General features: G+C 45.0%; 1 protein-coding gene across 4 annotated transcripts in view; it reads right to left on the bottom strand.

Annotated features, from left to right (window-relative positions):
• Positions 1-27765, bottom strand: part of CSMD1 (CUB and Sushi multiple domains 1) — a 1487013-nt gene that overhangs the window by 453915 nt on the left and 1005333 nt on the right. For all 4 annotated transcript variants that reach the window (XM_073219228.1, XM_073219229.1, XM_073219231.1 and 1 more), the window contains exon 7: positions 4883-4960. In XM_073219228.1, coding sequence (XP_073075329.1) covers positions 4883-4960 — 78 coding nt within the window. The remainder of the gene's footprint in view (positions 1-4882; positions 4961-27765) is intronic.

The following is a 27765-nucleotide window of genomic DNA, read 5'->3' as shown; positions in this document are numbered from 1 at the left end:
ATTTACAGTGCTAAGTGGGTAAACATGGCATGACCCAGGGCAGAGAGGAAAATATTTTATAATGTATTTTAGAAAATGGATTTCCCAATCACACCATGTTAAAAAGATAACACAGGCATACTAGTTATGATTTCATCTTTAACTGTATAAAGTAGTTAAGACATCATTTTGCAGTGCTGTTCTAGAAATGGAGCCACAAATATTGAAAAATCCACCCTTTCAAATAATAATGTCTGAGACAAAAGAAAAGTCAGAGAAAAATGGAACTACTAAATGTCATTATGAAATATAATATTCAATCAATTGCTTTACATTAACAGGATGGTCTATTTGACAACTCGGAATGAATATCATTCTGTTTTGCTTCAGGTATTTTTTTTTCAAGGTACAGAAAAAAATTGATCTATAGAAACAAAGGCAATGAAATAAATGGTTTATAGTCGAAAGCAGAATTCTAGGGTCATTTACTTCATAATGTTGTATTGTCGTTTTTTTCTCAGAAGACTTTAAGACAGTGCATTATACTGCTCAATTTTTCCACAATTTTTTATTTGCTTTCTATTAAATAATGATTTGGAACCAAATGTCCTCCTGTCCTGTTTGGGGGAAGCTGCTGCAACTGCAAATGCCCAACACACAGCAGGTGCCGTCAATGCATCCGAGTGAGTCACAGCCAATCAATACTGAATTCGTAAAGTTGTGTGTCTTTGCCTTTGCACGGGAAAGCGATCTCTAGCTGAAGAGCGACCACCAAGGCTTTCTTGCTGTCCTCCCTACAGTTCCGTACTTTGGAGTTGGAGGGACACTAACAGATTATCTAGCCCTGTGACTTCCACACGTGGGGATGCTAAAACAGTATTCAGCCAAGAAGAATACCAGGAAGAGGGCGACTGAGGTACATCTATTGTTCCCATCATTTAAAAATAGACTGTGGCAATTTAACAGTCCCTCGGTACTGGCAGGGTCTGATCTCAGAATGAAGATGCTTCCACATCATTCAGAGTGTGTGAGGAAGGCAGGGTGGGTGTTCACCAAGTTTATTCAGATGCCCTTTGTGCTGTATAATGTTGCCTGTTTATGGTGCAATCTTTTCAAGACTTAAAATAATTAGAAATTTATAGTATTATATGGGATTAATACCTTAAATATTTTTGGGTTTTTCTGAAAAGACTATTAATCAGTAATGAATGACACTGATGAAAAACAAACCTTAAATCATTTCAGTCTAAGAGTTAATTCAGAAAAGGACCCTCATCGTGGAGACTTGACCCATCTCACAGCTTTCCACCATCCTCTGACCTACATGGAGAAGTTCATGCAAGTGAAGGACTAAAGTGAATTACTAGGAGTTAACTGGAAACAAGGAATCATGGCCGGATGAGGAAAGAGACTGAGTTAGTGATTCCAGAGAAAAACTCAAAGAAGCTTCATCAGACTCCACAGGAGGAGTAAAGGAGAGCCTGCAGGGCTTCTGTCCCACAATACAGAGCCTGCCCTGCATTTCCCCTTCCTCTACATATTGATCAGCAAATACTCACTCGCTGATCACCAGCTCAGGCTATCAGAGGCTGAGGAAGCGCAGGTGTGAGTCAGTGCAAGGCTGCAGTCCGGGAGGGCTTCCTGGAGGAAAACCCAGCCCTCAGTAAATCATCTTGGACAAAATGCACAGTCAGGGAATATCTGGGATGAAAATGTGCGCTGCCCAGTAGGGAGATGTGCTGATATAAGAGGCTGGAACCTGGGACTGTGTGAAATATCCAGATACAGCTTATGGTCCCAATTGAAGCAATGGGAGCCTGCGTTACTGCACACACAGCTGCTCCATGTTGGTAGCCGTCAACGTGCGCCTCCTGATGCCCCACTTACTCCTCTGCCGACACGGGGTGCACACCACCGCGTTTCAGCATGGCAATGACCCACCCACTCCATCGGCGGCAGTGTCCCACTGACCCGCCATCGCCCCAGCCAGGACCCGGCACTTGCTGAGGTCCTGCGCAATGCTCAGAGGACAGTCGCGAGCAGCCACATGGCATGATTCCTTGTTCCATCTGCTCTGTTTGCTTTAAACATCTGGGCCTTTGGGTGGAGTGTGCCCTCTGTGGTTTGACAAAATCCTGAGCACTTTCCTCATCTTGAACGGGTCCCAACAGGGCACAGATGCCACTCCAGAGGACAACAGTGTGAGGCAGATTTCCTTACTGAACAGCACTGTTCATATCAGAGCAAACCTACAGACGCCACCAGAAACAGTGAGGGGACGTGGGCCTTCCCAGCAGCTGAGATATTATCACCCCCTAGGCTGGAGGAACGAGGGAGAACACCAGCACTGAGCACCCGCGAGAGGAAAAGGGTCCTGCAGAGTCTCCCCGTGAGAAGGTCACCCCTGTGAGATGAGCCGCGACCTCCGGCCTCTGCACAGCCAGCTACGGGGCTGCAGGAGGCAACGGGGGCACAAATGCCCAGGCCTCGCGTTCCTGCTCCCCTCCAGTCGTCACTGGGGCTTCCTACTGGCAGAACCCAATGCAAACCCACCGGAGGGCCTGCGGCGGAGTCCGCCGTGTCAGGTCTCACCTGAGGAAGCACGGCAGGAGCGCCTGGCAGCGAGCGCGGCCTCAGGTAACGGAGAAGAAGGATAATTGGGTCGCTGGCATCACATGTCCTACTGTGAGGAGTCTCACGAGGAAGAAAGAGCCGTCAACAAAGCAACGTCGCTACAGAAAGAAAGCCAGCACAGCAGAGGTGACCAAAGGCGAGGTACAAGGACGGCCTCTGCGGCTGTCACACCCTGTGCTGGGCATTTCGCATGACACTTCACTGCAACTTCGCCAAAACCTGCAGGTGGAGGAGCCAAGGTCCCAGACAACTGTGTAGATTGTGCAAGCGAGACCCGCGTGCTTGGATCCAACCCCTACGCTATCAGAGGCTGGGGTGTCCCCAGAACCCCGCTCTCGGGGCGAAGCAGAAATGCCCGTGGACGGCACAGCTGTAACACCAAAGGCGCCGGCACTCACTGTGAACGCTGCCTTTAAGTGACGACATCATCTCTGTGTCAATGATTCAATAACGTCGGCAACTGAAATCTGCCCGAGTGCCTCTACATGCACAGACAACATGAATCGCGTTCGTGAATTCTCTCGTCTCATGCAGCTGGAAAGGGATTAATGAGGAGTTCAAGAGAAAATCGCTTCCTAGGTGAAGGACATGCCCTGCGTGGGGCTGTGGGGCCTGCCTTGGGGGCTCACCTCCTGTGATCAGCCAATTCTCTAAGATTTTAGAACACAAGCGCAGTGGTCTGGATCCTGACTCCTCTGGGGAGTGAGGTCCATTGCCGGTTAGCCTCCCAGGTGACCCACTACTTGCCTTCTTTACTTATTTCTATTTACATGTGGAAAGTTCTTACTGGTTGGGTTTGCAGAATGTCCACTATATGTCACATACTGGAACAGGCAATTTACAAATACCTTCCTCTATCTACTCAACAATCATTACTGTCTTAATTTTATAAATGATGAAACCTGGCCATGAATAAAATGAATATTTTTACAGCTATTGAATCCTTGTCTCTTTAGCTTTAAAGCCTATGTCCTTTTCTCTAAAAAACCCTTAATTTACTTTCCCCGGCTACGCCTTCCACATAAGTAACACTGCCGTGTATTACACTGCCAACCTTCATTTCTTCAATTCCTCATTTTCTCTAACAATTAATTCTTATGTTTAACAACAAAAAATGGCTTAATACAGTTGGAAGGACAGCATGGTTCCAAATACCAAATGAGTAACAGCATATTTATCAATTCATGTTTAGATAAGGCCAAAGATTCTCCTTACAAAGAAAGCTTCTGTCTACATGTTACTCTAGCAGATGTCTGAATGTCTCACTGATCAGCTATTGGACATAATATGGATTTGATATAACTTCCCCTGATGTGGTTCTACGTTTCTGCAGATCATTTCTGCAAGATTTTTAACCATAAACAATACAATTCAAAATTATTATAAAGATTTCTCCTGTAAACATCCTGAATTAAAAGCGGACAGCAATACACATTTAACTTTTATTTTAAAACACCCTTCCTTTCTTCCTCTGCCCTGTTTTTTTCTTCCTCATCCAGTTTCCATCCTTTTTAAGTTCATTTTAATTTAAATGGCACTGCCCATGATTATCAAGCAAATATGTAATGTATTGACTTACAGACTGTTTTGGGAGGGGCAAGTAGAAGGACCTGAGGTGTAGTCAGAGTTGGAGTTTGGGGAATCTGCCCTGCTGCAGACTGAATGTTTGTGTCACCCCCAAATTTATTTATTGAAATCCTAAGCCCCCTGTGATGGTGTCAGGAGATGGGGCCTTTGCAGGGTGATTAGTCATGAGGGCGGGGCCTCAGGGCAGGCTCAGTGCCTGTGGAAGAAGAGACAGGAGAGATGGTCTCTCTTCCTGCCATATGAGGACACAGTGAGAAGACCTCTGCGAACCCAGAAGCAAGTCTTTAGGAGACCTTACATCTATCGGAGCCTCACCCTTGGACTTCCCAGCCTTCAGAACCATGAGAAATAAACTTAGTCACCCCACCTATGGTGCTTTGTTATCATAGCCTGAAAGGTCTAGGACACACCCTGCATCTGCAGCCTGCATCCTAGATGTCAGGGGCCACCTCTTCATCCTCCTGCGGCAGAGGAGGGTCACTGTGTGGCCAAAGGACTATTGCCTGTGTGACGGCACCACACCCTCCCCCAACACTGGGAAGACAGTGCACAGAAATACTTTGGGGGTAGAAACACAGAAAGAGAGGAAGTGGGGAAGACGGGCTCCAGGCCCTCTCCATTCTCCCGTCTGGGTCCCTCTAACTGATGCATCAATCCTCATACAGAAAGAAAGAGGACTTACAGACGGAGTTCTTGTGGCTACTGTCCTTGCTGGGCAGCATCTTGACTCCTCGTGACTTCAATTCAATTGCCTTTTTCACTGGAAGAAACAAAATAAAGCCATTAGTAGGGAAGATTCAAGAGATATCATAAAATAGTGTTTTGTCCTCATAGCATTTTGTTTCATTACTGCCACCACCAATCTCTGCAAGATGGGACACATTATAAGGGGTTAAGGATGCAAAGCAAATGAAGGATAAGAACTCGTGAGTAATTAATGCAGGGCTATCAAACAGTACAATTTGTCTTATAATAGCAGCACCAGAAGCTAAAAATGGTAAGTGATGCAGTTTACCTTCTACATCCAAACCCATTCATCAGCAGCCATGGCAAATTCCACAAAACATCATCCATCACCTCACCAAAGTACTCAGGCAGACCGCTCTCTCAACTTATGTGTAGTGAACAGTGTTTTCTACATTTGTACATTCATAAAACATTTTAGATGATGAAAACTGCTCATTCATTTATCCACATGTTCAGTTAATTATGCAAAGTTTAGCAAATCAGCCTTGATGGAAGATGGTACAGGAAAAGCATTTCTAAGGGATGGAAATACAATGTTAAAGAATGAATGCCAGTCTTTCCTGACCCTTATAACCTTCAGGCAACATATGATACTGGTTTCTAAAGCCATAGTCTCATACTTAAGTAAGCTTCTTGATTTTTCTAGATTCTGTATCAAACATTTTAAGCAGTTCTACTTTTCTGGGTATTTCTGGAAAAAAAAGTGGGAAGCCACTGTGAGACTAAAACAAAATAGTATATTAATTTAAATTGTTTTAAATATACAATGACATTATTGTTATTTACATTAAAATACTATTTTAATTCAAACATTTTTGGCTTACCTATTGAGCCTGGACATACAAGAGTAGCTGTAAGCATGCAGATCTGGGTTCAAATCCTTGCTTACAACTTGGTTATAACTGACATGGTTGAGTTACTTAACTCAGGGTCTCTTGATTTATCTGTAAGATGGGTGTGATAGCTAACTTTATGTCAACTTGACTGAGCTACGGAGTTCTGGACATTTGGTCGAACATGATTCTGGGTGTTTCTGTGAGGGCATGTTTTGGATGAGATGAACATTTAAGTTGACTGAATAAAGCAGAATGCCTTTCAGTGTGGGTGAAGCTCATCTAATCAGTTGAAGGCCTGAACAGAACAAAAAGCTAATGCTCCTAAGTGGGGAGAGAATTCTTCCTACCTGACTGCCTTCATATTGAGGTACTGATTTTTTTCCTGACTTCTGATTCAAAATGAACACCAGCTCTTTTTGTGTCTTGAGCTTGCCCACCTTTGGACTGGTACCAAACCATCAGCTCTCCTGGGTCTTTGGTCAACCAATTCACCTGGAAGCTTGTATTTTAGGAAGAATCTTCAAACACACCGTGGCATTTAATTCCCACACAACCCTGTGAGGCAGGCTATACATAGGCCCTGCTTAGAGCAGGAAGTCAAGGCTCACAGAGTTGCTGGATGTGCATGAGTGAGATGTGGGATTTGGGCTCTAGCTTCTCACTCAGAACTCAGTACCTTCCAGCATTCTGCCACTGAGTGTGGAAGGCATGCAGAGTAGAGACTGCAGTGTCAATGGGAGACCATCAAGAGCATAAAACTCAAAGCAAATGTCACCCGAAGTACACAGAGAAAACAAAGAGGACTCAGTGCACCCAGAACAGAAAAAGAAAAACAATGAGCAGCCTTCTGGGTGTAATCAAGGTATCTGAACAGGCAGGACCTCTCTGCAAGTCTAAAAAGAGTCCGTCATTTTGCAAATAAATGTATGTAGTGGTGTGAAGCTAACTTCCATCCGGGATTTTTTTTCAGTAAAGTGATGCTGTGCTGAGACTCTCTACTCCACTGAGTCCAAATCTGTTCCAAGTTAGTCCATCTTATTGGCTAGGTTTGTAATGACAATTTTTTTTTAAACTAGTTTTAAGGTGGCAGTAAGGTAAAAGATAAATATTACTGTTTCTACATGAGCAACTTCTTCCTCTATCCTTTCCAATGGGAATGTCCTTCTCCTATGCTCATGACTGGCTCCTTACCAAGCTCTGTCTTGACCCTTCCCTCCCCTGGCCCCCCCACAGAAGACATCAGGCCTTCCCTGAGGTCCCAGGTGCTTCTCAGACCTTAGGAAGCCAAGTCACATCTTCTGCGACGGATGGCCTGGAGGTTCCTGAGCCAAGGTGGAACACGGTACTTTACCGACACTGGGGAGCCCAGATAATTTCAAATAAATGATTAAAATAGAGAATTGTTTCAAAAAACTTGATTTGCTATGTACAGGAACAGAAGCCACTGAGAAACCTCACAAATCACAAAGGTAACTGCTTCACATATATACACCAACTAGTGACAAATCTGAAGAATTTAGGGTTTGGAACCGAAAATACAAACCTTGCTTGAGTTAGAGGATTATCACAATTTTATTAATGCCTCTCCAGGATAAACATTTCCATCTAAATAGTACATCAAAAGAAATGTCACTATAATTGTTGTAAATAATCGTGATGATGTACATAAGAGTAAAATCCTTGGAAATACTTCTATTTGCAAGGACTTAGTATACATATATTAAGTATGTATATGAATCTATTTATAGACTTCATTGAGCTTTCTTGTCAGAAGTGTTCCATAACTTAATCTGTCTTACAATTAATAGTTTAATACATTTTATAAGTAAGCAATTATATTCTATAAGCTTTTAATCTTTTATGTTTACGTTGGCTTTTTAGATTTATCACCTTAGCAAACACGATTTTCTTCAAGTTCCACTTTTTATGTTAATTTATGCTTGAACTGGGAGAAAAACAGTCTTCAGAAAAAAGTATTTTTGGCTTACGGGCTGTTTGGAACATTTTCTATGTCTTTTATTATTGGGGGAAAACACTAATCTTTTGGTGCGTCTCAGAGCTCTGTCAATCGTTTTCATTGTGAAGAGACACGTGTTCGGAAGTCACGCACGCTGAAGAAGTCCAGTGGTTTTCATTCTCGCCCTTTTCGTTTTTAAAGGGCACTTACACCATCTTTCAGAAATGCTTTCAGAATATTCGGTCGCTTCTCTAGTAAATCCGGGCACAGCACTGGCAACTCAACTGACATTTCTTCCTCAGACTTTCTGTGTGTGTTTTGTATTGAGGCCCGAGTCATCGAAATTCGGATCACCTTACATTTCAAGCACACATTAAGAAAAAAAATCACAAGCACACATCGAAGTACCTCCGCAGTCGGGCAGCGTTAGGAAGCACCAGGCAGCGGCCGGGCCCGGGCCGCACACCGCCCGCCGCTGCGCCCGCAGCCCCCGCGGCGCCCCACGCTCTCCGGCATCGCGCCCTTCGCCCTGCCTGACCGACTCCACGGCCACAACCACGCGGTGTCACTCCCCGCGGTCCGAAGCCACCACCAGGCGGAGCGGCGGGGCCTGCGCCGCGCAGCGGCCCCGTTCCCGGCCTCCCGGGCCGAGCGGGCAGGCCCGTGCGCAGCGGCCCCTCAGCCGCCCCCGAGGGACGGCCGCCCGCCCGGCGCAGGCCCCTCACCCCGGGGCGGCGCGCGGCAGCCTCGGCCGGGCGGGGCCCCGGGACCTCGCCCCGGCCCCGGGCCCCTCAGGGCGCGGACTCACCGAACCCTCGCCACGCGGGGAGACCAAGGCCGCGTGCAGACAGGACGTGAGATGACGCGGGCTGACGCCGCGCCGTGACGTCACGCCGCGCCGCGCCAGGACCAGGCGCCCCGGCTTCCCGGGCGGTTCTGGACGCAGATGCGCGGCGCCACCCTCCCCAGCGCGGGGTCCCTGACTCCGCACCCGCCGCCGTCGGGGCCGCGGAGCCTCGCCGGAAAGCCTGTGTCCAGCTCGCGGGGCCGCAGGCCGCCGTCCGGGCGGAGCCCAGCCGGGCGCCCCGCTCGGGCCTGGGGCCTGCGCCCCGTTCCGGAGCTTCCCGTGTTGCTCCCGGGCCACGCTCCCCGCGGAGGCCTTGCGGTGGCCGATCAGCCCTGTCCGGGCACCCGACATTGCGGCGCGCTGGGCGCCCAGCGCGAGGGGATCCGCGTTCTCACGTCCTGGGCAGGAAAGGATTGAGTTGCAGGGTCACTCAGCTCATCGGGCTGCGCAGCGTGAGCGGGGCGCGCCCTGCGGAGAGGGAGTCCGTTCCAGAACCTTCCTGCCGGACCGAGGCCCACGGCCGCCTCCTTTATAAAGTACAACGCCTATTTTCACCGTACTGACCAGTTTTTAATTTTCTCTTTGTAAACGGCTTGGTACTGGATTATACGACACAATATGTAAATATATACCAATGGACACGCCTTACAAGACTAAATTTTTTGGTCAGAATTTGACTTTTTAAACGATTATCTAAAGATCGTTTAATGAAATTGCCTGTTAGCTGCACAAACATGGATGGCCCATGCATTAATATCAAGCCTGTTAAAAGATACACACCGATTCACACAGTATTGATTTTGCTTTCCTTTTCAATAGAATACTTTCATTTATGATCGTAAACCTAACATGGCAGAAAATTTGGGCAAACCTAAAAATTATCTAGAAAACAAAACTGACCGAAAAAGGACCCTACCTACCACCTAGACAGCACCAATCTTATCATTTCGTGTGTATTTACTTTCAACTCTACATACACTGTATGTGCAAGATAATAGGGACATAGAAGTAGAAACACATGTTTACAGAGCAAAAATAAAACATATATATGTATATATACACGCACACACACATATTTATTCTGCTTTTATGACTTTTGAGCATTTTTCCTTGTCATCACAGTTTTTTTTCTTTAAATGATATTTACTGAGGTCATTGAGTAGTTTTGAAAAAAAATACTTCTGATGATTTAAAGGGCATTAACTCTTCTCACTTCTTGCAGTTGTATATAACACCTAACACCCAACACCTTCAACTGATGAAACTCAACATTTTCATGGAATAAATTGCTAGAATTAGGATTCTTTCATAAACACTCTTAATCTGTAGTACTAAACTGGTTTTTAGAAAACTATACAAGTTCACCTCAGCAGTTGACTATAGAATCTGTGCCAACATTGAGTTTTAACATATAAAAGAAAATATTTACTACCTTGGTAGTTGAAATGCTATAAGTGTTTATTTGCATTTAAACATGAAGGTTCTTATTCATTTACTCTTTGAGACAAATCTTACTGTTATTATCTCATGGCCATTACATTATTTTGTGGTGAATTTATTACAATATATTTTTTAATCTAGGAATAATTGTTGGCTTTTATTTAATAGGTTATTTTGCCAGCAGTTCCCCCTGTAAGCTTATCAATATGCAGATAGTCTTACATTTTCACTTAGATATTATGCCCTTGAACATGAACCCTTGAGAAAAACGGACAAGTTTTAGGAACTCTATTGTCAAATTTCACTATTATTGCTTATTGCTTTTTATCAGTCAGTATCCTTTTTTTGATGAAATCAACCTCTCTAAGCTGCTTATTATAAGTAAACGTTTGCATCTGAACAGTCTCAGATATTTATTATAGTTCACAATGCTCAGTTTCATTGTTGATATTCGGTTGGTTGTTTATCAGAATCTTTCAGTCTTATGTCACTGAACATCAGTATTCAGCTGAAAGAAAAAGAAACCATTTGTATGTGAAGTTATATTCCTGCTCAAAAGGTCATGTCTGTGTAGTCCGGAAGGCTAGTGTGGGATACCCACAAACACTTGGCTACTGGATTCTTTGCCAACTTAAAGGGTAATTACAATAAAACGCTTTACTGGAAGAAGGCAGTTAACTTTGTCTCTATGTGCTTAACAAATCATGGACTCCAATTAAATAATATATTTCTCTGGGGTTTAAGTTGTCAAAAATAAAAACATTTAGGATTTAAGTTGAACATGCTGGGATTAAAAGAGTTTTTACTTAGCTTGGAAGTGATTTATTGGGTTTTCCCACAGAAGTTATTTCAGGCTATTTCCTCCAGAACAGGGAGGCTAGAAGGGACCAAGAGAAACAAGAGGGACACTAAGTGGAGGAAATCGGGCAGAAAGGGGATGACCTGCCCGAAAGCCGCCCTTCTGCTTCACCATCCGCCCTGTTCTGAGATGCAGAAAACACTCAGAGACTTGTAAACAGAATGATCTCAGCTAATCCACACTTTCCAGTAACCATTTGGTGTCTCTTAACACACTTTCCTTGTCGATATTTCCTGCGTAAAAAGATTCTCCATGTAATTTTCCTGTTTTTCCCAGCTGGGCTCCAAAAAGGAATTTTTACTTTGGAGGGGGTACAACCACCTTATAAAATGCCTTCTCAGGATGAACAGGATTGTCCTGCAAGTCCAGAGACCTGAGCTCTGGTCTTAATTCTGAAATTTTCTGAAATCTGGAAGTACAGCTTCCTTTTTCTTTATTTTTTTTTCTCATCAAGGAAACGAAGGGCTTGAATTTGAAGGCGCCCCGTATTCTGTGTTCTCGCCCTTGTTCCAATCAGACAATGCAGAGGAGTGGACAGCTGGTCTTTAATTCAGAGGGGGTTCCAGTCTTCCTCTTCCATTCACTCCAAGGTGGACTTTGGGAGCGTGAACTCTGTGTCACCTTCTGAAAGGCAGGGGTCACAGTGCATGTCTTGCAGCAGCGTCATGAAGGTCACGGACCATGCTCTGTGCAGGGCAAGAAGCATGCTGCCGGGCAGGACTGTCAGGGAAGGTCGAACACCTGCAGGGATCGCTCACATACAATACGCTGGTGCTTTCCTGGGCATACAGCATGCATTAAATACACATTGGCTGCCATTTGTTTCGCCCTATGCTGTTATGGTCTAACTGTATCCTCCCAGAATTCATACGTGGAAGTTGTAACCTCAGCGTGATGGTCTTAGGAGGTTAGAGCCTCAGGAGGTGTTTAGATCACGAGGGTGGAGCTCCCGTGATTGGATTTGTGTGTTTATGACAGACCCCACAGAGCCCCCTTGTGTCCTGTGTCTGTGGACCAGGAACTGGGCCTTCACCAGCCACTGAGTTCGCTGGGGTCTTCACGTGGGACTTCTGCCCCCAGAACTGTGAGAAGTGAACACCTGTTGATCGTAAGTCCCCTGTCAGTGGTGGTCCGGGCAGACCAAGGCATATATACCCTTAGGGCACTTCTGGCTCACACTGGTGTGGCCATTGGGTCTTTTCACTGGGAAAGCAGGCTTACAGGGCATGGAGTTTGGAGTTAAATGGGAGACCTCAGTATCATTCAGGAACTTGTTAGAGATGTCACCTTGACAGGTTACTGTTTAATGAAGATGAGGTCTCCTGCTCCCAAATTGTCAGGAAGAGTAAATGAGGTACAATGTCTGGCCCATCTTAGGCATGCAAAGTTCTTGAAAAATATTGTGTACAGGAGGGACAGCTTCCAGGCCAGGACCACATTCCCTGCGGTGTGTTCCTGTCGGTCCTCAGCCTCTTCCCTGAGACTTCACCACACACAGGAGGCTGGGGAAGAAACTGTAAACACCGTGCATGCAGTTTCCAGGAAGGCACACATGTCCCATCATCTCAGCTCCCACAGAGAAACGGCAGGTGCATATCATTGAACAAACCATTAGTAAACAAACCAATAAGCCTAGTAAAGAGAAGTCAACACTTATCTCTAGATTTAAAAAAATGTGTTATAACAACTAAACTCCTTGTAAAATAATATATAGACCATGAGACAGTTAAGATTTATCTTAAAGAATAAAAATATAGGTACATTAATTGTTATAAATGCAAATAAAAATGAGAGAGTATTTTTCAACTACCAAGTTAGGAAAGGTTTCTTTTACATGGTAAAACTCAATGTTGGCAGAGCTGCTATAGTCAGGATACTCTGATACATGACTGCTGAGGTGGACGATACAGCTTTCCTAAAAGGCAGCTCAGTACTACAGATTAAAAGCCTTGGCCAAAGAATCCTAATTCCAGCAGTTCGTTGAAGGTGGTGTTGGGAGAGGAAAGGGGGAGGCTGGCGGAACATCACTCCGCTGATGCCTGGTGCTGTTCCTGCCTCTTCTGTTGGTGAGATTGAGGGAGGCTGTTCCCGATGTGGACCTGGATGTCAACTGTTTCAGTACATAAGTGTCCTTTCAGACTGGGCGAGAACCCACCACTGTAGACTACAGTGCAGCTGACCGGTGTCCCGCCATCACTGGGCTCAACACTCGCCAGCAGCGACGGCATTCACAGGAGGAGGGCGTGCACGGTATTTGTGGCCAAAGCCTTTACTCTTTCACCAAAGAATAAAAGCCTATTTCTCTTGCATGACCCGTGGGGAAGCTGAAATGATAGCTTGTGGTAGCCATGTACCCAGAGCCCTGGGAGGCCTGTTTCATGGGGCAGAGTTGTAAAGCCTTCAGAAACTGATGCGTTCAAAGCAGCCTGTGAGATGTCAGGACCTGACAGCTGCACCTTTTGAGTAATGAAAGGCTGGGCTGACTAAAAGCATCTCTCTCTTTCTCTAGCCCCTGCTGTTTCATTGGGGAGAGACTCGTAAATCCAGTCATTTCTCATCTTTTCTGAGCTGGACTGCCCCTCAGCCCTAGCATGCACGGGCACACCCATGCTTGTGGCGTATGATAGTAGATTTTCAGTAGATTTTCAGTAGTGAGACCAATGGCAACAGGGTCAACTTCTCTGGCCCAGCTTTTTATAACTGACCTGCCAGGTATTCACCAGTGTTGCACCACACAATCCCTAAAGGCTCACTGGCCCACAGGGGGTCCAGTTCATCATTTTGGCTTCAGCCCCTGATGGGAAGACAACCAGGATTCTGGTGCATGGCACAGGGAAGAAATAAACATTGGACTTAGAATTTTTGTTTCTGAATTCGAGATTTTTCAACTTAAAACTGTTTCTTCCTTCCCTACTCTAATTTTTTCTAATTTTTAAAATACTATTATTTTGCAGTTTCCCGGAATGCTTTTTGGAAAAGCTTCATTAATTTCATTAAATGATACATTAAATCAAACTTCATGTGGTGAAAAAGGGCAGAATTGTACAGTCTTTACATGGAAATAACAAAATTTCTCTCTGAATGAACCACCATAAACCATTCTGAGATATTAGTTCAGGGGATTTTCTGAAAGGCATTGTAGGAAGGAAATAGCCAAGAATGAAGAGCCCTCCTCAGCAGCAGAAATGTCTGACGGAAAACACTGACAAGCACAAATGCCAGAGACACATACAGTCGCCTTCCTCTTTGCTTCTCTCCTACCATCACCAAAACACCCAGACACAATTTAAAGGGAGTGGATTTAGTATGTCGTACATGTACAGATTTGTTAGAAACTTAGGCAAACAGTTGATGAAAATGCAGATACCAAATTTGGAAGAAAAACATTTAAAGCCAAAAAAATTTGAACATGATGGCATCAAACTTCCCTAGTTAAGATGAACCTGGAAGTGACTTCAGGAGTTTAAAGCCACAAGAGCTAAGTAATCAACATACTGATTAAATCACTAACCTTGACTAAATAAAAGTCAGCATCTACCCCAACCTAAGATCTGAAACGATTCTTTAATGAAAAGCAAGTTTTATTTTTGAACTCTTTCTTCAATAAACCTTGTTACCTCTTGCCAATATCCCCCAAATATTGCCATTAATAACTCACTGTAGAACAAAGCATCAAGGGAGAAGTCGCTGTTAGCATAAATGTTCAGTCCCAGCATGGGATGGGTGTGCTGTAGCGCCATGTGCTTTAATTGTCTTGGCGTAGCTTTCTCTTGATTCTAGATTACGAGCTAAAGTTTTCTAATTAGACCATTCTGCAAAATATAAATTTTTTAACCCTGGTCTATGTTGTGAACAACTGGAAGAAAAACCCACCACATGCTGGAATATGGCAGACAAGCAAGTGTAGGGCTGTGTGATGAACAAAGACTTGGTTTCAGGTGTGCTGAGTTTGATATGCCTGTTATGAGGTGCGCAGCTAAGAATTTGGTTGCGTGAGCCTGGAGCAAGGCGGAAGAGGGCTGGGCCCGTGGAACGACTTGGGGAACCAATCAGCCCACAGATGCCAACGAATGTCTGGAGTACAAATAAAATTAACTATGCTCGTGGTTCTGCAAGAGTGGTGCACATGCCCGGGGGCTCAGGGACCCTACAGGGAGGTGCCTGAAAGATCCACATTGTTTTAACGTTCATACTAAGATTGGCTTGCCTCACTGTGTGCAAAAGTAATGGCAGCCAGCACTGCTGGTGCCCCAGCGTGAACTAAGACAGCGACACCGAACAGCACTCTCATTTATTCCTCCTCCATTTTGTTCACTTAAGAATGCCAAGGAATAAAATGTTCACTTAAGAATGTTTACTTAAGAATGCCAAGGACGAAGCAATGAAAATAATTAATTTCATTAAACCCTAGCCCTTCAGTGCACATCCTTTTAATGCTCTGCTTGATGAATGGGAAGCATTTATAAGGCACTCCTGCTGCATAACAAAACCTGGTGCTTGTCCCGAGGTGACATGCTTGTGCGGTTCTTTGATCCCAGAGATGGACTAGCTGCGCTTCCGTGGAACACCGTTTTCACTTGAAAGAAAGACTGACTGACTCTGGTGATTGTACTAGTTTGTACTGTTGCACAACGAATGTTGTTCCTGCACAAAGTTAGTGCCTTAGAACAGCAACTGTCACAGTACTGTGGCTCAGCTGTGGTCTCTGACTTGGGTCTAACATGCACAGAGTTGGCAGAGCTGACGTCCTGCTGGGGACCCTTGAAAGAATCTTCTTCCAGGATCAGTCAGGCTGCTGGCAACATCAGGTGGTTGCGATCGTTGGACTGGGGTGCTCTCATGCTGGCTGTTGACCAGGGGCGGCTCTCAGTTCCCGGGCACCGCCCACCATCCCCTGCGGTGCAGCCCGTCTGCCTTCAGCAACAGAGAGTCTTCCTGACGTCGACTCTCTCACACAGCATCTCCTTTCCTGGGAGGGGCCCCTGGGAAAGGCTCATCTGATTAGGTCTCGACCCTTTCTTAAAGTCAGTGGCACATAGAACAACCAGATCATCACATTCATGCCAGGGGGAGCATCATATGAGATCATGGACTGTGGAGGCCATCTTAGAATTCTGCTTTTTAATCTTAAGATATTCCAATTTTCACAATTGGGTATTGGGTGATATTTACTTGAAAATGAACAGTTGCCTATTACTCCCTGAAAAATAGCTAGCTACTATTTTTGCTGTTGATGAAATTTGAGTTTTTAAACTAATAAAACAACTTCGGAAAACTAGTATCTGCCTCTGTGATCTTTACAACTTCACAAAACTTAAAGATTTTCCTGATGAAATAGGCAGTTATTAACAAATGCAATTTTGAAAATATGTTATACACAATCTAATTTCTTCTTAGATATTGAAAGCAACAAATGGAAAATCTGAGTAACTCAGTGAACCAATAATTATATGAGGGGCCATGCATGATGCCACAAAATCATGCAAGAGTAAAATATGCCTTTAAAATATAAGATTGACCAGTTGATTTTACTATGAAGTATAAAAGCCTTATTTATGTGGTTTCAGATACCACAAGTGGACCTAACCTTTAAAAAACAGCCATTTCTCAGGTTTGCATTGTAATAAAGAATATCCACAATTATCTAAAAAGACAATTAAAATATCCCTCTATTTTCCAACTATCTACCTGTGTGAACCCTGATTTTCCTCACTGACTTCAACCAAAATAATATCATAGGCATGCTTAATAGAGAGAAGTGGACATGATACCAGCCACTTCAGCCACCAAGCCAATGTTAAAAAGCATTTTATCAAAATGTGAAGCAGGATGATCCTCATCAAACTACTTATTTTTTTTGGTCTTTGTTTTTGGGAAACAGTTATTTTCATAAAACATAGTATTTCTGTTCATTTTAATGGGTTTATTGTCATTTTAAATGAAATAATGAACATTTTAAATTTACATATTAAGTGTCAGTAGCTATAATGTGCACACACACACACACATACGCAAAGATGTTTGGGATTCTCAGTAATTTTAAGGGCTCTGAGATGAAAAGGCTTGAGAACCGTTGCTCTTGGGTGTGAGAATAAGCAGAGAAAGGGCTGAGAGTTGATCTGTGGGTCACTCCTTGTGTACAAACAGGGTGTTTATGCTGGTGTCAGTGTGAGAATTCAGGATTCTATGAATTCAAATGGGGACAAAGTCCATTTTTGTTTTCATGACCTTGTAATTGAAAACTGACGTTCCCTTCATCTGTCAAAGTGGGCAGCAGACCACAGCCTCTCAGCAGCACGTTGTTGGCAGCACAAAGCTGGCATTTCCTTATCACACTGGGCAGTCCTACAGATGCCTCAGAATGCAGTTTTCTCATTTAGAGTATCACAGCTATGAGACCCACTGCTGGGTTCTATTTAGTAAAGAAGCACATACATCATGATTTAGAAATTTTCCTTTAAATATGTTGATGACTATAGTTCAAGACAGCTAGTTTTGTGTGATTTCTTATTACTGGGTTGTGTGTACTTACAAATGACACTCTGAGAAGACTGTGAACCTCTCCAGACTCTTGGAGGAGTCCGGGGACAATGTGAAGAACCACTGAGCTGCGGGTTGGGAAGGTGAGGTTTCCGCAAAGCAGCGGCTGGGACTGAATGTGCTGAAACCCTAATCCCCACCATGAGGGTATGTGGAGGTGAGGCCTGTGGCAGGTGACCAGGTCATGAGGGTGGAGCCTAACATGAAGACACACCAGAGGGCTGGCTTCCCTCTCCCTGTGAGGACAGAAAGGAGGCGGCCGTCTGCACACCAGGAAGGGAGCTCTGGCCAGACCCCGGGTGGGTCGGCGCCTTGAGCTAGGACTTCCCATCCTCCACAGTTCTGAGGAATAAATGTTTGTCCTTTAAGCCACACAACCTTTGGTATTTTTTTAATGCACCCTAAACTAACCAAAACACCGACCTGCTGAGGACTTGAGGCCCCTGCCAACAGGCCTGAGGCCCTGATTTGTCTTCCCATTGGCCATTCAGTGAGACATCTTGGGATCCAGCCCTCTGGCCACAGCTGCGCCTTTAGATGGCTGGAGCCTGGCCAGCGCCCTCACTGCAAACCCTCAAGGGTTTCTGAGCCAGAACGCCTCAGCTCAGCTGTTCTAGCATCCTACATACAGAAGAAGGAAAAGAATTCGTGATTGTGGTTTAAGCCACTCACTTTAGGGCCACTTGTTATATACCAATAGGACTAACAGGCCACCGCCCCTCAGCCTAGAATACTGAGCTCTGCAATTAAAGAAGATTAGATGGGACTGTGACAGTGAAGGGCGGGCTGCGAACTGCAATGTGGAAGTGGATGGGCGTGGAAGCTACAGGTTGCAGGGCCTTATGGAACAGATCACTTTGTTTGCATTCAGCTCCAGTGTTAACTGAATCTTCATGTTTCCAAGAGAAGCAGGGCACCTGGATATTTATATGAATTTGCCCATGTTATAACTGTTGCCAAGTCATTCATTTTTATATTATGCCACAGGAGTGACACCATTTTCTGATTCTGGTTTATGAGAGGTCCGGGGTGTGCTTTATCTACAGGGAACCTGCCCAGGTGTCTCTGCGCCTGAGCCTTACTCATGACTGTGTCCTCTGCTATAAATAGTTACCTAACGTACTTTTAAATTCAGTTTAAGGGTCACTACCAAGCACTGTATCTCTGGCCCAAAGACAGAGCTCCTGTCCTCTCAGAAATGAGATTGTCAAATAGCCAGCAGATAACCAATTACTAAACTGTGAAGTATTACGTTTATGAATGCACATGCCATCAGGAAAATTCTGAACTCACACCCTCCATATTTGTATTTATTTTTTATCTTATCATTGGCATAGACTCTTTTTACTTTCTCTATAAAAGTAATAACAGTTAATATCACTGAATGCATTATTATTCCATAATACCTATTGGTATTTATAATACTTTGGATAAAAAGTGGTTCCTTTTTAAACCATAGTTTCTTTGATACAATATTTGAATGTTTTATTTCATAGCTATTTTGTTTCTCTCTTTGGTGTTGATAGTCGTCCTAAATGAAAAGCTCGCCCCAGAGAGGGGTCTGTGCATGGACCCAGGCTCACAGCACAGTTAGCAGGTCTGTGCGGCTGCTCACGGTGATCAGTCGTGACGCCTGGGAGGGAACGTGAGTGTCAGTTCCCCCTGGGCAGGGGCTCCCTTCCTTCTGGATACCTTTATATCTGTGGGCTTTTTCTGTCTGGATGATGTCAATGGGTGTATTGAAAATTAAGGACATTTAAGAAATTGGAACATGTGCTTTGCTGGTGGGAATGTAAAATGTAGCAGCCGCTGTGGGTAACAGGGTAATGATTCCTCAACAAATTAACAAAGACAAAATTACATATGATGAAGCAACTCCACCTCTGGGTGTGCATCCGAAAGAACTGGAGGTAGGGTTTCAAAGAGATATTGTACACCCATGTTCACAGCAGCCTTGTTCCCAAGCCAGGGGGTGGAAGCAACTCTAGTGTCCACCAGTGGATGAATGGATAGACAAAACATGGTCCCCTCATACAACAGGCTATTATTCAGCCTTATGAAAGGAAGGCAGTTCTGGCACATGCCACATAGTAAACGGACCTGGAAGACATTACGCCAAGTGAAATAAACTAGACACTGACAGACAAATTCTGTATCATACGAGGTCCCTAGAGTCACCACATTCAGGGGGCTGCAGGGGGCAGTGGGGGAGTCAGTGTTTACAGGGGACCGAGATCCAGTTTGGGGAAATGAAAAGCATCCTGGAGGTGCAGGTGGGGACGGCGGCACAACACTGTGGGTGTTTAATGTCACTGACCTGAACACCCAAAAAGGGTGAAGACAGTAAATTTTGTCTTTTTATTTTACCACAATTAAAAATAATTAAAAGTTAATGATGCTTAAATCCTCCTTTCTTTCAAAATAAATGTACATGTAAGTTTGAATCTGTCCTAATGGTTCTTCAGTGGAGGGAGTGACCTGTATGTCTACCACAGTGAGGGGCCCCTGAGGCAGAGCCCCCCACCCCAGAACTGGGGTCGGGGGAGCACAGAACGGAATCAGCCCCCTTGTGATCTTGTTTCTGCACAAGTTAAATGACCTGAATGATCAGCCGTTAGTCATATACTGAAGCATTAATACATTATTTCAGATGTCAAATACAATGTTTATTCTGAGCACTATCCTATAGTTTCCCCTGGATTTTTCCAAAAGCATTACTCCTTTCATTCAAGGAGATACATGGGCTCAAGAGAACTGTTTGCATCCACACAGTTTTAAATATGCCAACGACTGCATTTTTAATCATGAATCATAAAATGTGAATTGACCTCTTCAAAATGTTGTACTATGATGCAGTTGTACTCGAGAGATCTCCAAATCAACCAGCAAAGATTGCATAATGTGGAGGGCCAACCCACTTTGGAGTGACATCACCAGATCCGGGCAACAAGGAGTGATATCACAGGAAGTGAGATCACCAGAAACAGAAGTGACTACACCGGATATGAGATCAGTCTGGAAGTGACATCACTAATGAGACTGTATATAAGTAGTGCTCAGAAAATAAACTGTGTCACTTGTCTGCCATCAGCAGGCAGTGAGCCTCCTGGTGCCAGCTTTGGTTTCCGTGTCTTTCTTGTATCTTTCTCTGTTTTTTCCATGCTCCTCACCCACTCCACTCAGGTTCAGCTGGTTTGAGGAGCTGGTCTCCGCACGGTAATAATTCTCCATGTGATCTAAGCAAGTCAGTTGTAGAGCTAAAGTGGACAACCTTTCAGAAGATTATGTTGTTGACTGGCTGTCTCTTTCATGATGAGGTGTCTTATCCTCAAGCAGTTGGAGATGATGTAACCCAGGCCTGGTCACCCTGAGCACGGACAGAGCACACCTCTGGGCTGAGAGTAAGAATCCGTCCACAATGGCTCTCCCTCGCCTGAGCGCTGTCCTGGCCATACGTGAGGGGCAGGCACTGCACCTGCCAGTGGCAACCACTAGTGTGTGGCCTTGCACACCATATGCTCTCAGTCCTACAGGTGCACCTTCCTGCTACCGCTCCTCCACAGGCTGAGGCTTCCTGCTAAGGGACTGACCTTGCCTAGCATTAACCATCCTCACCAGAGGCACTGTCCTTACTCCATTTTATGGACCTAGGAACTTCTCCACTGGTCCGTGTTGATAGATGCAGCGAGACGCTCACTCAGAGATGAAGCTCTTAGCCTAATATTACGACATGTTTGAAAACAGCTCAGTTTATATTATGCTAGATATTAAGAATATGCTGGAAGTGATAAGAGAAAGTGACTCTAGCTGTTACAGTAGAATAATTGACTGCTTCAAAGTCTGATTTCCTGCCAAAGGTTGCTTTTTTTAATTATCTTTTTAGTATGGAAAAACTATTTCAAACGTAAACAAAACTATATAAAAGTGTATTGAGCCCACATGCACCCACCACTCGGCAGCAATAATTACCAACTCACAGCAGCTTTTTCCTAACCTATATCCTTATGGATTTCCCTCCCAACCCAGGCTATTTTGAAGCAAATACAGACCTTAAATTCCTAAGTACATTTAGCATGAATCTCGAGAAGGTTAGGATGCTTTTTAAAATGAATGACCAAAATGCCACCATCATATTTCAATCGCACAGTACTCCCTTAATAGCAAATATCCAGTCAGGCCTCAAATTTATCTGATCATCTCATTTTTAAAAATATTTGTCCATTCAGGATTCAGATGAGGTATAGCTATTGTAATTGGCTGACATGTCTCTGAAGTTGCTCTTAAAATTCTATATAGGTTAGAGAACCTACATAGAATTTTAAAACTATTTCCATTTCTTTCTCCCCATCCACTCTATAATTTGGCAGACAAGATGAGGGGTGTGTTTTACAGAGAGTCCAGCTGTAGGTTTTGCTAATCATAGTGCTGTAGAGATCTGTCATATGTTTCTGGGTCCTTTGTCCCTTGAATTGTCAGATAAAGCCTTGATAAGAATTAGGTTTGACTTTCTAGCAAGAATTCTTCCCAGATATGTTTTCTACTTCTAACAGGGCTCACATAATGTAAGGTTTGTCTTTCGTTTTGTGTTTTTAGGAGCTATTGATGCCCATTATCTAGGTCCGTTATTTTATTAGGGGCTGTAAATGGTGATAGTCTTTTTCCCAACCAGACTAGATATTATCACAGTGAGATTCGCTTATGTAAAAGATAGTGTCGGGTTGAGAATATGAACTTGGGAGTTATATAGATCAATTTTAAGTTGGGTTCTGCCACTTAGTAACGGTAGGTCCTTGGGTCAATTGCTTAACCTTTCTCTCAGCATTCTAATGCAAAAGGTATATAACATTCTTACCAGCCTCTGAAGGCTTCTGTGAGGACTACACGAGCTACTGTGTTGGCTTCATTTCTTTTTGGTCAGAAGTTGATGCTGAAATAAGTACTCAGCCACACTGCATTTGTCTGGGAAAGGTCCTGGGGAGCCCAAGCAGGGGGACGGGAGAGTGGAACGACAAAGTGGGCTGCAGCTTCAGGCACGGGGGCCTCAATCCACCAAGTCCCCTAGGGACCCTGCAGCGGGAACCTCTCGGGGCTCATAAGTGGGTGACTCACCCGCCAGCTCCTCCCGCTCCAGCTTGCTGGGCTTTCCATCCCCAGCACTTCCAGGCTGCTCTGTGCTGAACAAGAGGTGGAGCAGGAAGGTCCTCAGGCTGGACGCTGAGAGGAGGGGGAGCTGAGGAGGGGCTCCAGCTCAGGAACTGCTCCCCTCGCTGCCGGGAAGTCCTGGCGGGCGAGGGGAAGGCCATGGGGCCGCAGTGGCTACTGCATGGGGCACGGTGCCCCCTGGCTCCCGGCGTGCAGGAAAGGCTAAACCAGTGGGTGCCATGCTGCTTTGTGTATGAAGGGGCTCAGTATGTGACACCCAAACAGGCTGCTTTGCCATACTGATCATTTTGTGCTGAAGACCCCTGAGAAACAGCAGACAGAGGAAGGACTCCCTGCCCTCCTCCTTCCTACCTGAAGGCAGGCCCCGGGGTGTCCTGTGAGCAGCGCCGCCCCCCTGCATGAGGAAGAGAACGGCCTCGTCACCAGGGACCAGGGGTCACTGTCAGAATGTGCAGACAGGTCTACACACCTACAGGAATGACCCTGATCTCCCGGTAGTCCCCCTTACCCGTACTTCCATCACTTCCCTACGATGTTTGCCTCTAGAAGCTTAAACGCCTTTCCATCTGTCATTTACTTCCCTACAAATTTATCATTCTTTGTTTAAAAAGATGTTTAAGTTCTTGGTCCTAACTGCTTTTTGGGCTTCATTTTTCCTATGAAGGCGCTTTTGTGCAGGTAAAATATTAAATAAAAAAACAATTGTGCATGTTTTTCTCCAGCTGGTCACAGAGTCCAAGGGGGCGGAGGAGAGGCCTTTACCTCCTGGCGCACAGCTGCACTCGGCGGCCATCACCGGCTCCAGCTCTGCACTTCACTTGGGGGGGACTACAAGGGAGGTGCTTTCCAGTTCTCTAGGGACGTCATTGACTTTTAAAGACATGTATTGAGTTGAAATTCACCTAACATTAACCACTGAAAAGTGAACACTTCAGAGGCACTTAGTACATTCCAGTGTTGTCGACCCACCACCTCCATCTCGTTCCAAAGCGCTTCCATCATTTCAAAGCCAAACCCCGTAACCACTGAAAAGCTTCCCCCCTTTCCCACTGTCCCCCAGCCCCTGGCCCCCAACAGCCTGTATTCTGCCTGTAGCTCCACTGAGACTTGTACTGAATGCCTGTCTTTGAAGGAGGGACGAGGAGGACTAGTAAATTTCGGTGGGAATACAGTCTTGCACAGGAGAATTGCTGGTTTAAGAGTCGGGATTCTCTAGCAGATATATTCGTAATATTAACAAATTAATGATGCCTGCCGGTGATGTTCAGTTGCAAGGAACCCGCACCTGCCCTGCTGAGGGTGAACAGGTCACGATAAGCACTTGCACCAACAGAGCCCACAGGGCTGGGCTGATCTGATTCTAGCTCTCTATAATTTAATATGGGATTATTAAAGGTATGTGAACTTTGGAGACAACAGCTGAAGCTGCAAAGAAGTACTGAAAGAAGCTAGGAGTTAGACCAGCCAGAACTGAGGGATCAGAGATTATGAGTGGGTGGGAGTTGTAAAGCACAGAATTTACATGCAGCAGGTCAGAGACTGACTAGGACAATCAGCAGCAAGAATGACAGCAGTGGGACTTGGATGCTTGCACTTCAGAGGCAGTATGTTCCGTTTATTCTCACAACCTGTGAGCAGGTTTCCATGATTATCCCTGTTCTGTAAATGAGGATTCTAAGCCTTGAGTGCTTAAGTGATTTGCCCAAAGGGATTCAGCTCCATTGCGGAAGGGCTGAGGTTTGGAAGGGGCAGCTCTCCAGGAACTTGCGGACAGTGAAAGTGCAGTAGGAGGCTGTGGGAGGAGGGCGGTGCGGTCACGTCTGTTCCAGACAAACTGTGCCAGTTCACGTGGAACTCTCCTTTTCCTTAAGCTCCTATGAGTTTCCATTCCTGGGACTGGAAGAAGTTAGAAATGGACACCGCCAGGGAAAGAGGGCCAGGGTGGAGAGGGCCCCCAGCAGAAGCCCCAGGCAGGCTGTGAGTGAGGGTCCCTCCTGGTGGTTGCCTTGGGAACGAGAGTCTCAGGAGGAAACCGGCTCTATCAGTTCAGCAGTTTGGCCCGGGGCCACCTCACAGGACACAACCTTGCTAGGACCCTGCACCCTCAGGAAGGAAGCCTCCTGCTGGGACCACCGTGAGCAAGTTAACTGCTGCGGATCTAGGCTCACCGTCGGCAAACCGATGACACTGTCTTCCCAAGGATGTTTTCAGCCAGGCCTCTCCCACGAAATTCAAGACAAACAAGTGCTATGGATCCAGTCATTCCTCAGGAGAGCGATTTAACCGAGAAAACAAAGAGTATCATAAACCCAGTAGTGATGAATGGAAAATATTTACTGAAATTCTGTCCAAAGTCGTAGGGCGCTCCACAAAGGACGCTAACTGCACGCTGGGCTGCCTACCGTGGGAATGGTGTTTCAGGCACCCTCATCATGAGACTTTTTTAGTTCGATGACTGGTTTGAGCAAAGTTTGATCTGAAAATGACTATTTAAAGAGATAAAAAGAAAAAAAGACATAACAAAATACAGATGAACTGCACCTTCAGGAATGAAGGCTGAGAAGCCATATGTGAACCCACTCTGCTTAAAAGCCTGAGTCCCTCGGATTCTAAGGTGGTTCTTGTAGTCAACTCAATCCTGCACATCTCACGTGTTTGTCTATAAAATGATTTGAAATGAATTTTAAATTTACTGTAAACCAAGAAATTGTGTAATTGAGTTTATATTTTTACTCACTATCTGATTCAGGTGGTAAAGACTTTTAAAAATATATTTTCAGTAAAATATATGTGTGTGTCTGCATATATGTATGTACATACACATGCATACGATAGTGAATACACTCAGAAATGCTTACAAGCTATTTAAAAATATGAAGAATTCTAAGTTGACCTTGTAATCATTGAGCTCCAATGTACAAAATTTATGTTCAATAAATATACCTAATTATTGAAGGTTATTGCCCTCTTGACACACTACTTAAAACACCTCACTGATGCATGTCATTGGAAGACGGTGTTGTATGTTGAGAATAGGAGCGTTCAAGTTCCTGCCCCCCACAGAACGCCGAACCTTGGCTCCTGCCCTCCCCCCAGTATGTGCCACATCTTACTCTATCATGGATACGTGTCACACTGTGAAGGCTGCTGTACAACATAATAGAAGAACGGGTTTTCCCTGTCAGAAACTGGTAATGCCGCTCAGCTTACGAATGTTTTCTGTAGGGACGTGTACAACCTGCTGGTGGTGCTCTGGTGATCAGACCTCCGAGTGCTGCCGTTAAGGGGTGAGGCTGTGAACCACAAAGACGCATTTCCCCAGGTTTCTACTATGAAAATATGTCTAAAGTGGCTGCTGCTGCAATAACAGTAAGACAATATTAAGCAATTTTACCCTTCTAGTTGTAGATACAACTCTCCAATCACTGTGCCAAGCCCTGAAGAACTGCCTCTAATCTTGTTCCAAGAACAACAATGCTCCCCAGGAGCGTTCAATTTAGGGGGCAGAAGGAAAATCACGTTTTTGTTTCTTAGGATAGGTGGTATGGTATGAGCGTGGGAGGAAACAAGGAAATGGGCTGCCAACCACGGCCCCGTGGATCCACAGCCATGCTGCACTCCTGCTCATAAGGGCGGGCCTTCCTGTTCACACGTGTTCACCTTCAGGGGCGCACTGACGTGCTCACAGGTCAGACTCCCCTTGAGCAGGCACGAGTTAACTGACATACCGCCAGTGGTTTGGTTTGCATGTTGTCAGGATTAAATATGTGGACAATGAAAAAGCATTTAGACAAAGGACTAGCACATACTTAGCCTATAATATTACAGATACAATGCAGATGGCTCACTGATCTTGACAATTATTTATGGGAGTATTTTCCATCACAACTCATTCTGAAAGTATGTCCTAATTGCCTCATCTATATCTGACATGTTCTAAGAACTGGAAATACAGCTGTAAACAAGACAGACAAAAATCCCTGCCCTCCTATAACTTTCCTTCCAGGGCAAGGACATAAACAAGATACAAATAAATGGGTTTAATACATAGCTTTTCAGTATAAATAAGTGCTTTGCATAAAAAAATGAAAAGACAAGGGAAATACAAAGAGCTCTCTGAAGTGGCTAGGTGATCAGTGACACAAACTCCACATCAAGCACTATCGTGAGCCTTCTACGTATATCATGTCACAGGGACACTCATCATAACTCCCCCATGTCCCTGCACCTGCCCCGAGTCATCAGCGTGGTTGTGACAGCTCATGTAAACTGTATCCTGTTCTCCGCATAGTAACACAACTTGCTTTCCCACCTACATCTTGAGAACAAACATTGGGAGTGGCCTGTCACTCTTCAGGAAGGGGACAGATGAGAAAATTTTGTTTTTTTTCAAACAATGGAATATTGCCCAGTAGTTAAAAGTAACATCCCAGAAACACTCCTCATTCTTAGGGTGTGAGTAGAATTTCAGAGGCAGTGTGCACACCTGCACAGGGCTGCTGCCTGCCCTGGCACCCATCATCGCCAGGCTGGCCGGCACACAGGCCTGCTCCCGCCTGCCGTCTGGTGGCATGTGTGACCATGTTTCTGTAAGCCTCCCTAAGTCAGAACTGAGGGTAAAGGCCGCACAGTGGCTGTCTTCAAATGTGCCTCCACCGCTTGTTAGCAGCAACTCTGAGCAATGTCCCCACCCGACTCTGCCTAGGTCCTCCTCGGCAAGGTGGGAATGTTATAAATAGGCATCTACTTTGCAGGGCTACCCAGATGCACACAGTACCTTCACCTGCACCTGTCATGCCGGGGCCCCTCCGGGAAGTGCTGTGGTTGGTCACCAGATGTTTCCTCCCAGGGTCTGATTCACAGACGGCACTCACACCTGACTATCGTGAAATATCAGTGTGTTTGCTTTAAGTGAATCTGACAGTCTGCATTAATTGATAGGAAATAATTATGTAACTATAGTAGTCACATTATTTTGACCTTACACTGGAGGGGACAGGGGCCATTACCATGACAAAAATGCACATCCTTTACCTCATGCGTTGCAGCCCTTATCACAAACAATGGCTGCCTAAAGAAATGATCATTGATTTTTGCTCTCTAGGGATAAGCCGATTAGTAGTGTGACCTGCGAGTGTCTCTTGCTGAGGAGACTGCTGTGATTTTTCTCTCAGGA

Source organism: Manis javanica, chromosome 12, assembly GCF_040802235.1.
Source record: "Manis javanica isolate MJ-LG chromosome 12, MJ_LKY, whole genome shotgun sequence".
Taxonomy (NCBI): Eukaryota; Metazoa; Chordata; class Mammalia; order Pholidota; family Manidae; genus Manis; species Manis javanica.
The sequence above is the reverse complement of the archived record's forward strand: the minus strand, read 5'-3'. Positions and strand labels throughout refer to the sequence as shown.